General features: G+C 40.0%; 1 protein-coding gene across 13 annotated transcripts in view; it reads left to right on the forward strand.

Moving 5' to 3' along the window:
* Window positions 1–13708, forward strand: part of SCAPER (S-phase cyclin A associated protein in the ER) — a 435057-nt gene that overhangs the window by 276357 nt on the left and 144992 nt on the right. For all 13 annotated transcript variants that reach the window (XM_035708613.2, XM_025472080.3, XM_035708615.2 and 10 more), the window contains one exon: window positions 5444–5559. In XM_035708613.2, the coding sequence (XP_035564506.1) occupies window positions 5444–5559 (116 nt within the window). The remainder of the gene's footprint in view (window positions 1–5443; window positions 5560–13708) is intronic.

The following is a 13708-nucleotide window of genomic DNA, read 5'->3' on the forward strand; positions in this document are numbered from 1 at the left end:
GAACAGTGAGACAAACAACACAAATCAAGAGTAAGTTTTAACAAATTGGCGGAGTAATTTATGTCTGTTGTATCTAATACTTAAAAATATGGTCTCCTATTTTGTACATCTTTTTTCCCTCATCTGTTCAGTATTTTGTTTGTATTACACTTCATAAAAGTATTGGTCTACAATTGAGTAAAAATCAAAGGAAAGAAAGGAAATAAAGAGAAGGAAAGTAATAAAACCCTGACTTTTATTGTAGAGTATTTGGGAAACACTGCTCTAGAGAATAGGCTGGTGTGGGGTGAGCCTGGATCCAAAGATACTAATTAGGGAATTGCTGAGTACCTCAAGCAGAGACCTTGAGAGCCTCAACTGACGTGATAGGACTAGGCAGAGTTGAGAGCTACAACAAAAATGGAATAATCAGAACGTGGAGCTGAATCAGTGTGGAAGCTGAGGAAGAGGGAAGAGTCTGGAAGGACAAATGTTCTTTTAAGAATCTGTTGGGGGAAAAAAATGAATCTGCTGAAAGTTGGACCCTCACCCTATGCATTACTTTGAGTTTTTCCATCCCTATTCCACAGAGATGTTCCATTTATTTTTTAATGCAGTTCTGCATTTGAATATTATTAAACATTTTATCTATAATTCCTACTTCTTTTGAGTATAAGAAAAAGGAGGAGTTTATATGTGTTTATTTCCCTACCTTGACTCAGTGTTCCTCTGCTGTGCTCTATATGTTTCCATGGTACCAGATACAAAAGAAACATTGCTGGTGGGATAACCATTCACTACCGAATTAAACTCAGAAAATATTCATGCGTACTGTATGATCTCATTTATATGAAATTCTAGATGTCCTTCACCCATCCCACTTCCCCTACCCACCCACCCCATCCTCTGCCTCTGGCAACCACTAATCTGTTCTCTGTATCTGCTACAGAGCTTTTTGTTTTGTTTTGTTTTTTTAAGATTCTACATGTTATTTCTTTCACTCAGCATTAATAAGTCAATCGGAGAAGGACAAACATTATATGGTCTCATTCATTTGGGGAATATAAAAAATAGTGAAAGAGAATAAAGGGGAAAGGAGAAAAAATCAGTGGGAAATATCAGAAAGGGAGACAGAACATGAGAGACTCCTAACTCTGGGAAGCGAACTCTAGGGGTGGTGGAAGGGGAGGTGGGCGGGGGTGGGGGTGACTGGGTGACAGGCACTGGGGGGGGGCACTTGACGGGATGAGCACTGGGTGTTATTCAGTATGTTGACAAATTGAACACCAATAAAAAATAAATTTATTAAAAAAAAAGATTCTACATGTTTTTCTCTGCCTAACTTACTTCACTTAGCATAATGGTCTCAGGGTTTAACCCATGTTGTCACAAAGGGCAAAATTTCATTCTTTTTGTGGCTAGGTAATATTCCATGTATTTATATGCCACACCTTCTGTATACATTTCACTTATCATTGGACACTTAGTTTGCTTCCACATCTTGCTTATTGTAAGTAATGCTGCAGTGAGCATATCTTTTCAAACTAGCATTTTGATTTGCTTCAGATAAATACTCAAAAGGAATTTCTGGATCATATGGTACTTATATTTTTAATTTTTTGAGGAACCTATACACAGTTCTTCATAGTAGCTGCAACAATTTCTATTTCCACCAGAAGTGCACAGGGTTTCCCTTTTCTTCACATCCTCATCAGCACAAGTTTATTCTTTTGTTTGTTCTTTCTTTGTTTCTTTTTTTTCGATAATACCATTCTAATAGTAATATCATATTGTGTGTGACTTTGATTTGCATTTCTCTTAATGATTAATGATGTTAAATATCTTTTTATGTAATTTGTCAGTCATCTGTATGTCTTTTAAAAAATGCATATTTACATCTGCCTATTTTTAATCAGATTGTGTTTTTTGCTATCGAGTTGTGTGAGTTCTTTATATATTTTACCAGAAATGTGACTTGCTAGTATTTTCTCCCATTCAGTAGGATAGCCTTTTCATTCTGTTGATTTCCTTTGCTGCCTACAAGCATTTTATTGTGATGTAGTCCCACTTACTTATTTTTGCTTTTTTGCTTTTACTTTTGGTGTATAATCTATGGAACTATAAATCAAATCTGTGGTTGCTTCAGGAGGGGAGATTGACGGTAAAAGTGGCACGAGGGAACTTTCTAAGGTGATGAAACCATTCAGGTTTTGATAAGCGTTTCTCAAATTTATTTGAGAGGTATGTTTAAGATCTGAGCCTTTCATCCAGTTGTAAAGTGTACCTCAATGTAAAAAATACTCAGTAATCATAAGGTGTTCAATCCCACTGATTATCAGGGAAAGGCAAATGAAAAGTTCCATGAAATGGTATGATACACTATTAGCATGATCGAAGTTTTAAAAAATGATGAAATCAATTTTGGTGTGAATGTAGAATAACTGAAATTATCACTGCACTGCATTATGTGCACAACTTGTTCCAAATACCTTAGAAAGTTAATAAGATTGAACCTATGTATACTCTGTGACCCAGGAATTCCGCTCTTAAGCATAAACTCAGCACAACTACATGTCACATTTGCACAGATACACATACAGAAATTTTAAAGCAGAATCATCCAGAGTTTGAAAGTGAAACAGCACAAATGTCAATTCGCAGTGAAACATTTAAATAAGCTGAGTCAAATAATAAAATAGTAGTCATCTTCACCTTGTAATATTAAAAGTGAAATTAATGTGGAAAGGAGGAAAAAAGACACTGGGATAAAGTAAATTTTTCCAATTAAAAAAAAAAAGTAAAAAAAAAAAAAAAAAAAGTTAGGGTACCCCTGGGTGGCTCAGCGGTTGGATGCCTGTCTTCGGCCCAGGGTGTGATCCTGGAAACCCAGGATCGAGTCCCACATCGGGCTCCCTGCATGGAGCCTGCTTCTCCCTCTGCCTGTGCCCCCCCCCCGAATAAATAAATAAAATCTTTAAAAAAATTAAAAATAAAAAAAGTTGAAGCATACAAAGGAATAATATATTCCAGAAAGGAAAATGAATGAAATATTGGTATAGGCAGTACTATGGATGAATTTAGAAAAAAGAAAAGCTAGATCCTATGGAATATGTAAAATATGATTCCATTTTTTAAAAATTGAAAAGAAGATAAAAGGAATCTATGATTTTGAAAATTCAGATAGCCTTTACATTTGGGGAAGGAGAGAGTGAATGTGATGGGCATCAGGGATATGGGATTTTATAAAGCTTTATTTTTTATTTTGGAGTTATTACAGGCTGTGTTCAGTTTGTCATAACATCCAGCTACACAGTTATGATTAGTGCAGTTTTCTTTGTGTTATGTGCTAATACAAAAATTTTTTTAAAAGATTTATATATTTATTAGAGAGAGAGAGAGAGAGAGAGAGAGAGGCTCCAGCAGACTTCTTTGCTGGGCTCAGAACCCTATTGCAGGGCTTGATTTCGAGACCCTGAGATCATGACCTGAGCTGAAACCAAGAGCCAGATGCCTAACCAGCTATGGCACACAGGGGCCCTGAATACAAAATTTATTATTGGGGCACCTGGGTGACTGAGTCAGTTGAGTGTCTGACCCTTGATTTCAGCTAGGGTCAAGATTTCAGGGTCATGAGATCGAGCCCCAAGTTGGCTTCCATGCTTAACATGGAGTCTGCTAACCCCTCTCCCTCTGCATACATCTCCTCCTGCACACACATGCTCGCACATACTCTCTCTCAAATGAATAAAATCTTCAAAGCTTATTATTATTTTCTAATCATGTTGACATCCTAGCATAAGAAGAAAGAAATGGTAACAGAATTATGGTTTCAAATTACTGAATATACCTGAACTTCTCTATTTTTTTATTGTTAGTTTTATTGCAAAGAAACTTTTTTTTTTTCATTAACAACAAAAATTCTCCATTATCCATCCTAAAAGTGTGAGTTCTTGTCTAGGCTTCAAAATAAACCTATTATAGTCTCAAGCTGTATTTTACTGTGCACGTAGCGAGTAACTGAGGGCTGAGGTGCTGTGCTGCCCGAGTCCGCACCCGTGCAGGAGCCAGGCGGTAGTCCGCGTCCACGTCAAGCAGGGCCTTGTGCTTCGGCATCAGAAGAATCAGGCAGGCAGGTTTGACAGGGCCTGTGTGTAACTCCTCTCTCCCCTGTGCGTTCTCCCCCCGCCAAAAAAATACTTCAGTATTTCAAAGATATTCCGAGGCTTTGTGAACTGTGGAATGCTACTAGAAGAAACACAGGTGACGGTATAATAGGGGGATTGTGTATTCATGTGCTAGGGCTGCCATACGAAGTACCACGGACTGGATGGCTGAGACCATAGAAATGCATTTTCTCACAATTCTGGAGGCTAGAATTCCAGGATCAAAGTGTCAGCGGGTTGGTTTTTCCGGAGGTCTCTCTCCGTCTCGCCTTCGTCCATAAGCAGCAAGTCTCTCTGTGCCCCAGGCAGCCTTTGCTCTGTGCACTTGCGTCTCTGATGTCTTTTCCTCCAAGGACACCGGCCACTTGGACGAGGACCACCCTAAGAGCCTCACCCTGACTTAATCACCTCTTTAAAGACCTCCTCGAAACAGTTCCCTGCTGAGGGGCTAGGGCCTGGAAGTTGGGGGCGGGAGACGCAGTGTCGCCCACCGCGGGTTGCTGGCCTGCGGGTTCCTCGGGTGGGATGCAGGGACTCCGTGAACGCATTAAAACTAACACAGCGCACCACGGGATCGCTCGCCTCTCCCCCTGCCCAAGGAATGCAAAATCCAGAGATGTTCCTTTCTCAAGATTTGTAAACAATTCAGAAATTGTTTACAGAAAGAAATGATAGTAAGTTGAGTTCTAAAATGGTAACTTAATATCCTCCCTAAATAGCTGAGGTGGTGAACAAGTACATGCGGATGGTTAGATACCAGGTTATTTTGTATCAGTGAAGAGGAAAGTAATAGGACAGGAAGTCTCTGTGGCAGTCCATTTGTCTTGTTAGGTGGAAGTTAACATTACAAAATGATACGGTCTTTAAAGTATTGCTAAAAATTCTGCATAAAATGGTTTTGTCCCCTGCATGGAGTGCTCTATCCCTTTGCCTACTTCAGAGCCTCAACTTCCCCAGAAAAGCCTGTGCTGACCCTTTCTCCAGTATGTATTTGGTTCCCCATTATTCTTATGGAGCAACATTCCTTTTTCTATAAGGTAGTTATATAATTTAAATTATTTTATTTATGGTTATTTGGTGTTGCTCTCATCCACTAAATTTAAGCTTCCTGGGGGACAGTGGCTCTGTCTTTTGTGTTCACCAGTTTTGACCTGCTGTTCCCTAGCACTGCATAAACATTCGGTAAATATTTGTAGAATAATGGAACCAACAGAAAGTTTGACAGTACAACTAAATATTTCATTTGGTGATAATTTTATGCCTGGGAAATTGGGCTAATTTCTATTTATATTTCTGTCTAGAATGTAGCAGATCAGATTGCATTTCAAGTTGCTGGTGGATTAACAGCCCTTGAACACATTCTTCAAGTAGTAGTCCCAACCACAAATGTGAACACAGCTTCACGAATTCCTCCTAAGTAAGTATAGTTTTTTAATCTGTCTTTCACGTTTCATTTGTGAGTCATTTCTGTCCTATGGTTTCCATATGGGGGACCATAAGAAAATTGTATGTGTATTCAGGCTTGAATAGCAAAAGCTTACACCCCCCATTAGGGAGAAAAACAGAGGTGCTCAACTTCACTTACAAAACTCAAATCGAGCCGAAAAAGCCTTAGAAAGGAAATCTCTTTGGTCTGTGACCTTCTCAAATCCTAAAACAAGAAGAATGGGTGAACTCCTGGGCAGCTGTAACTGCTTACATAAATTGAATGGGACTGAATAGTAGTAACAAAGGTAACTTTTTGTGTTGAGTACAAGAAGGAGTAAGTACATTAAGAAAAGCCTGAGCTGTGAAATTCGAAGAAATCCCTAACATACCGGAAGAGCAGTCTGCCAAGACTGCCATAGTCGAGAGTGCTGGCCAAATAGCTGGGAGCTGAATTGCAGTTTGGTCTTTAACTGCAAATTGCTCTTTGTCATATGGATCCTGTGGAAGCTTTCAACCCAAGATCTGCTTTCCCCTTCTCTTAAGTCACTCAGTGATCCCTGGCCACCTGGAACAGAGGAACAGACAGCCTTATTTCAGAAGCATTACATTCGGAGTAGGAGCATGCCCAATTTCTTGATATTTTGTGGAGACTCTTATTTACAGAGGGTAAATGAGAAGTTTTGATAAAAGTTTGCTTATATCACTGAGAAAACTTAAATATATAGTTAGCCCCACATAAGTGAGTGCTGTCTTTGTTCATTGGATACTACAGAAAAGGAATTTCAAGAATATGTTTTCTTTCCCCCTGAGAGACATTTTGGTAAAATAAAAATAGCACTGGCTTTGGAGTTGGACAAACCTGGATTCTAGTTTTACCTCTACCGGTTACAGCACTTTGGGCAAGTGCCTTATTCTTGTTGCTTCTATTTCCTCGTTTGGTTAACCAGGGTAACCCTATTCACCTCTACTGTGCTACCGTGGGGAGCAAGTGAAATATATGTGAGAGTTCTGTAAACTTTAAAGTGCTATATAAATCCGAGGTGACAGTTTTTAAGTAGTAGTCTTGCTTGCCTAAGACAGTGTTGTCTCTTTGAAACGAGACATTTCTAAGTACAAACTGTTTGATAGTGAGGTTAGTTTGGGTTCCTTTGCTCCACTGACAAAGTAGAGATTGATAAAAGAAGGTCTCGGTATCCTTTGAGTCAGGATATCTTTCTGTGGAGCATACAAACCTGTGGAGCACGCATACAGGTTTCCTAACCCAGGAGAGTTGGTGTTCCTTATCCAAATAGACTTTATTGACAGTATGTTCAGCATGTTGTCATCACTCAGTGTTTGTTCCTTGCCAGGGAGGGAGGGACAAAGGAAAGAATCTAATACACAACAAATTTGAGATTTTAAGAAAGGAAATGGCTTTTGATTCTTTGGGACAGTGCTTTGGTATCATTCATCTTAAATGCAACGGCAGCGTTTTGTTTTGTCTTGGTTTAGTTTCTTTTGTTTTCTGGTAAGTCTCAATGTGCATGACACCGGTAACCCAAATAAAATGCCTGTTTTACAAAAGCTAATTTGTCATTGTGGCAAAAAGCATGCTCTGGTACTTATCTGTGACTATCATTTAGGGAACAGAGAGGTTTCCATAGTCCCTAAAAAGACCTAAGCAAGAATTAGCGCACCACTTGGAAAGGAGCCCTGGAATTCTGAGAGTCCAGACCAGTGCTTCCCTGATGGCCACCAGCTGACCACAGGCCATGGTTGAGAGTTTGTTTCTTCATCTCACCTTAGGCTGTAGATTTGTGTGTTGAACCAGGGCAGTGGGCATCGAGCAGCCACTCTGAGATTCTCTTCTCCTGAGCACAGCTCAAGATCATGACTCTACTTTCTAAATTAGCCTCACTTCTCAGGACCTACAGAATTAGGGCCATGAGAGCATTATGCTGCTTACTCATTAAAGGCGAAGACATGCCACGGCTGTGTGGGAATTCATGCAGATTGGGGACACTCTGGTAGGCAGGAGTCGGGGCCTAACTCAGGAAGTGTTGTGCAGACTGCTGTTGTGCACAGACCCCGCCCCGCCACCTTCCCTAGTCCCCGGATACTGCCTTTGCTCTCAGCCCGCCCAAGCCCTCCTCTTCCATCTGTGATGAGCTCCCATCCCTCAGCTCCGGGAACCTTCTGTCACTTGAGCTCACTTTGTTTCTGCCTCCTGTGGCATTTCACAACTCTTACCAGAGAGGCAGGGTTTGTTTTGTACTATCCTGCATTAATTTTTCTCAGTAGTAAACAGCAGAGCTTTTGAGAAGTGTGAGCCACTGCCTGGGAACATTCACCCCCTGGATCATCTAGTCCCTTACCCACATGGCTCACCTGTGACTGCACACCGAACGTTTCACTGGCCCTGCAGCCCGAGCTCTGTGAGTGGGTAGACCAGCTCCCTGATTCTCTTTTCTCACCACCTGCCTCCCTCCCTTTCCGTTCTACATAGCACCTCAGCATTTGCCCTGTCATTGTTGCTAGCTAACTTCCTCGTAGTGAATATTTGCTTCCAGCAGATTTTTTCAAATGTGGGATCGAGAACCATACCTGCTTCTCAAAATTTAAATTTTTGAAACCTTTCTGAAATCCTTCATGGGTTGTTTTGCTTTTGTTAGAAGCAGGGAGAGCCCATAGAACTGCTTGAATCTTTGCAAGGACTTCATTAGGATGTGGTATTCCAAAGTCAACCTTCTTAGCAAACGTGCTCCAATAAAACTGCCTTCAGTGCCAAGAAAGATCAGCCTGAAACGAGGCAATTTCCATTTCATGGGACACCTACTTGGAGGATGACTCATATTATTTTACTTGCTCACTTTAATTGCAGAAAACAAGTATGAAAGAATGAATGAATATTCTAGCCTTTTCTTTGGCTTAGGCTGGTAACAGTTGTTTAACATAGCTTTTATATTTGAGAATAAGTGGTGGTTTGTCATTTTCTTTGGGCATAGAGGATGCCCCATGTGATAAGAAGATAGATCTGCTGTGACTAGAAGCTGTGGCCAAGGCTTTGTGTTGTATCTTTATAGCATATTTACGGACCGGCAATGATAATAAAAGGGAGAGTTGGTGCTCGCTGGCATTCCACATCTGCAGGCCCCTTACAGGCACCAGTAGATACTCATATTTCACAGCTAAGCCCACAGACCTTTTGGGCCATGAAAAACTATCACTGGGTGAATAAGTCTTCCCCAGATTGCCTCTTACTTACTTGGTGCCCCTACTTCTTGACATAGACAACCAAAGGGTCAATAGTTAACTCTCCAAGCCACTCTAGGTTTTCCGTTGGAGCACTCACCAGGGCCCCTATTTCTCCTCCGTCAGCCTTGCTTATATCTCCCTTCATTGTCCCCCTGGACCCAATTTTTTATATAGAAGTAGTTTCATTAATACGAAGCAGGGCCGATGGCATAGTATAGTAGAAAATATTCAAGTTCGAGTCAGATCTGAGCTTAAGTTCCCTGCTCTTCACATATTAGGCATATGACCTTGGGCTAAGTTGCTTGTATAACAGAGCCTCGGTTACACAGTAACACTGCCGTGTCACGTAGGACTTGTTGGCTGCTGTGAGAATTAAAAGTGCATGTGTTTGTTAAGTGCCTTGTACAAGGAAAGCACTTAACTAATATCAGGGTGGTGGTTGTAGTTGTTACAAGGTTGACTTTACCTTATCCTACTCAATTACTCAGCTTGAAGTCCCTCACTCTTTGTCACTTCGGCTTCTAACAGCTGTCATTTGTTCGTTTTACTTGGGCATTTTTTCATCGTAAGCCCAAGCTTCGTCCTGGTAGAGATCTTTTTTGGATCCTGACTGACCTCTAATTTAGTGTCTTTTTTTCTTTTTTAACTTTGTGCCAGACCTAATGTTGATCCATAGAACACATGCATTTTCATCTAAATCACTGAGAAAATATCTCACACATTAGAAAATAGTTCAGTTTAGCACTTTATTAATGTACTATCTTGCCAGGTATTCCATTTGTTGTACTATCATCTCCCCAGATAGACTGTAATTTCTTGGGACCAGAAACCATAGTAAATATACTATTTTTATTATTATAAAAACAATATCATTATTTATTATTATTTATCATAATGACACCTTAATAGATATCATTTGAATACATGAATAAATTATTTTTCCCATAGATGGAAATAAAGCAGTAAGAGAGCTCAATGCATCAAATACTTGACTCTTTGGACTTCAAATATGATCATGTCTCAGTCAAATAAGGTCCTCTTGATTTTGACCATTCTGTTTCCTAGATTTTAGGAATTTTTAAAAATTCTGTCTTTAAATTTCTGTGTACTTGTAATTATATCAAGTATCTGTAACTGCTACTTATTCAAAAAGCTAGAACTGTGTTCTTGGTCATCCGTATCACAATTTTAGAATCAGAGCACATTGGTGTGTATAAGATTGCCCCCATTTTAAACTATGTTAAAAAATAGATCCTTTTTGGGATGCCTGCATGGATCAGGGCATGATAACAGGGTGCTGGGGTCTGCATCGGGCTCCCTGTGAGGAGCCTGCTTCTCCCTTTGCCTGTGTGTGTGTGTGTGTGTGTGTGTGTGTGTGTCTCATGAATAAATAAATAAAATCTTTAAAAAAAATAGATCCTTCTCACTGCTGTATTCTTTTACAAAGTATACCTATTTATTCAGATCAAACAAATTAAGTTGCTTTTTTACTTCATGGTATATATATTTACCTGTAATAAACCAGTCTTTCTCAGGTACAACAGTTGTCGCTGTTGTTGTTATATGAGGTGGAGTTTTGCTTCTTAGGAAGATCGTTTATAAGATATCACAAACTTATTCTCCAAAGTAAAATAAAAGGATACTTGTGATTTTGTGTACTTTATCCACTTGGCAGTATTGCATTTATTTGATCCTTTGCATTGGTGAGGAGACAGACCTTAATTAACATTACTGCGTGTGTCCTCGGCGCCAGACCACTGTGCTCGATGCTTTGCACATATTGTCTTATTCTCGCCTCACAGTCACTAGCAGCCATGTCTGTGGGCCACTACCCAAAGGAGAGTTGGCAGCAATCATGTTTGGAGCATGACTGCAACCTGAGAGAGTCATGATATCCCCTTTGAAACCATGTTTATTCATTACAAATGGCAAAGAGAATGTTCAGAATTGCTTCCCCATGGTTATTGAGGTTTTGTCTCTAAAGACTTCTGTCCCTTTTCTTGGTCTTGTGGTACAGAGTAGAGATTGGTAGAGTTCATCCTGTAGTGGAAAAGAGATATCCCTTTGGGTTCCAGAAGCAGGTCAGTGATCTAGGGCTCTTAGTCCTAACAACCAGGAGAAAAACTATTTTCTAGGGAGTCCCTTCTTAGGATCGGTTGTAGGAATGGGATTGTCAACAGCTAGGAAACATTCGAAATAGACGTGTCCAAAGGGAACTTAGAGTCCTAGAAAATGAGATAGATTAAACTGTAAATATCATTAGGAGTGGTCTGCTGTGTTACCTTTGTGGAACAGCCAGTCTGGTGTTCATAAAAGGAGCGCTTTGCCGCATATGCAGCATCTGCAAACCGAGATGCCTCGCCCCATGTGCTCTATAGCTTACTTCTTGTTCTGGTCTCTTGACTCAGTTGTCTGTTCTTTTTGGGGCTCACTTACCTTGCTTTCTTGGGTTTTTGTTTTGTTAGATTTCTTAAATTTTTGCCTTTCTCTTCGACTTGCAGCACAATCCAGACTTGACTGTGTTGTAGAGCTTTCCTGTTAATCCAGTTTTCACATGACTTTCTCTCCTTATTATCCTCATCTCTCTTCTTGGTTTGTCATATTCACTCCATGTTTGTTGTGTCCTTGTTTTTCTGGGTGTTGCGAATACTACCTGTTTTAAGCATTGCACCTATGCGTCTTCTCAGCAGCTCTGTCTTATGCCTTGTGATGCTTCCGTCAGTGGCCGTACCTGATTAAACCAAAAGTGGACATTTGACTCCAGCAGCCAATCTATAGACCAGCCACCAATATCGGACTTAAAACTCAGCCCAGAAAGTTTTAACTGAGCCAGTTTAACCGAGCCAGTTAAGTTTCTCTCTCAGGAATTCGCAGTTGGAAAGTTGTACAAGTCCAGCCCATTTTTTTTCTAGTGTATTTGAATTTGAAAAATCATGTGGAGTAACTTCTGGGATGGCCATTACCGGGCTCTGTTTAGCAGGGCTGAGAAAGGCCATTGGGGAAAAAAGGAAGAGAACAAAACTGCTTCAGGAGAGAGAAGGGAGATGGAAATGAGAGCGGGTCCAGTCTACAGAGGTGGCATTGTTCCTGCCCTCCTGAGGTCTCATAGTTCATATTCTCCTGGATTCATGAGAAGTTCCCAATAACCTTACAACAAATGCCTCTTTTTACTTGAAATATTTTTAATGAATTTCTGTCTCTTCAAACCAAAAGAGCCTAATACTTTTAAATAAAAATATTAAAGATTTTTAAAAAGATTTATTTATTTGAGAGAAAGAGAGAGCACAGGGAGGAGGGACAGAGGGACAGTGAGAGAGAGAACCGTGGAGCAGACTCTGCTGAGCCAGGAGCCCAACACAAGGCAGGGTCCCGGGACCCTGCATCATGACCTGAGCCAAAATCAAGAGTCAGATGCTTAACTGAGCCACCCAGGTACCCCAATATTGAAGATTTTTTAAACTCTAGATTGGGATGAAAATACTTGACTGTGTTATAGAGCCTTCCTTGTGACCTCCCTGGTTTTGTAAATCCTTTCATATCAAGAAAGAGTGAATGAATGGCCACAGTATGAAGTAGGAATAGAGAGAAAGCACGCGCTACAAATTCTCTAGGGTATAGTTCTTTGTGAACATTAAATGTTTCTACAAGCTGAGACTGGCTGAACTTCCCTTTTCTCTACTAACTGTAGTTCGGAGAAGCTGTATAGAAAATTCTGTAGATTAAACTTGCTGTAGCTGGCTGCTAAGGCAAAGACGCCTAAGTAACATACTGCAGTGGGCAGAGCTTATCTTCAGAATGAAAGATAAGAGAATCTATTATGTATTTTTCTTTAAGAACAAATAACAGTAGTAATATTTTTAATAGCCCTCAAGAGTTAACATTCTTGGTGACCCTTAGGTGTCAGATTGGTTACCTCGTCATTAACTTCATAATTAGGACTAGTTTGAATCCCAGGAACATCATCTTCTATTTACAAACAACTGAAAAGTGTATTTCTTTAGACCCTGTTCTCTCAGACTTGATCATAATGGGCCATAGTCCAACTTTATAATAAACATAGATTTGTTCATGAGAAACTGAATCATTCTACTACTTATTTTCTGAAATCAGAAACCAGTTGCTTGTTTAGACGATGCGGCTACAGCGTTAGAAGGTGAGAAGATCGCGAGAGCAGCAATCCCTCCCCCACCCAAATCCTGGCAGCAGGATACAGCTCAGAGCATTAATCCTGCACTACAAGATAAAGCTTCATTATATTAATAAGAACTGAATACTGTGCTTTAACGGCACAGTTTCAATTGCTGGGAAATAGATACAGCTTTTGTGAAAGAGAAGTTGCCCTCTATTAGTTAAGTCATTTTATAGTATTTAACAGAAGGAATAAAAGCATTGGCTTATATCATTTCAGGGCAACCTTTTTTGTGATCGCAGTTATGTTTCTCTCGGGGAAACCAAGCACTAGCTCCATTTTATCCAACATCTACCCCCTGAGCAGGGCATACTCAAGGACCTGATGCAAGCTTCAGAGCACTGCTTCGTCTCTTACTCCCCTTCGCCCTCTCTCACCCAGTAATAAATGCAAAACTTCATTCTGGGCTTGCTGTTTGACCAAGATTTCATGTGTAGATGCTGGATTCATATTTTCTAATAAAATTAGCAGTTTTGAATTTTTTTTCATAGTCCAGTCTACATTAAGGCATTTACTTTCTATGAAGAAAGCTCTCAGGTAATATTTTGTCAAATCTTTTTGGTTATCTATCTCCTTAGGAAAATCTTTAACTGGACTATCATTGTTAAATCACTCCTGGGATATTACTCACAACTTCTCTGAGGCTCTCACTTGCTTGCCATTTTCTTTACAATACTACCTTCTCCTGGGAATTATTTTCACCAAGTCTAGCTAT

The sequence above is a fragment of the Canis lupus genome, chromosome 30 (genome assembly GCF_003254725.2).
Source record: "Canis lupus dingo isolate Sandy chromosome 30, ASM325472v2, whole genome shotgun sequence".
Lineage (NCBI taxonomy): Eukaryota > Metazoa > Chordata > Mammalia > Carnivora > Canidae > Canis > Canis lupus.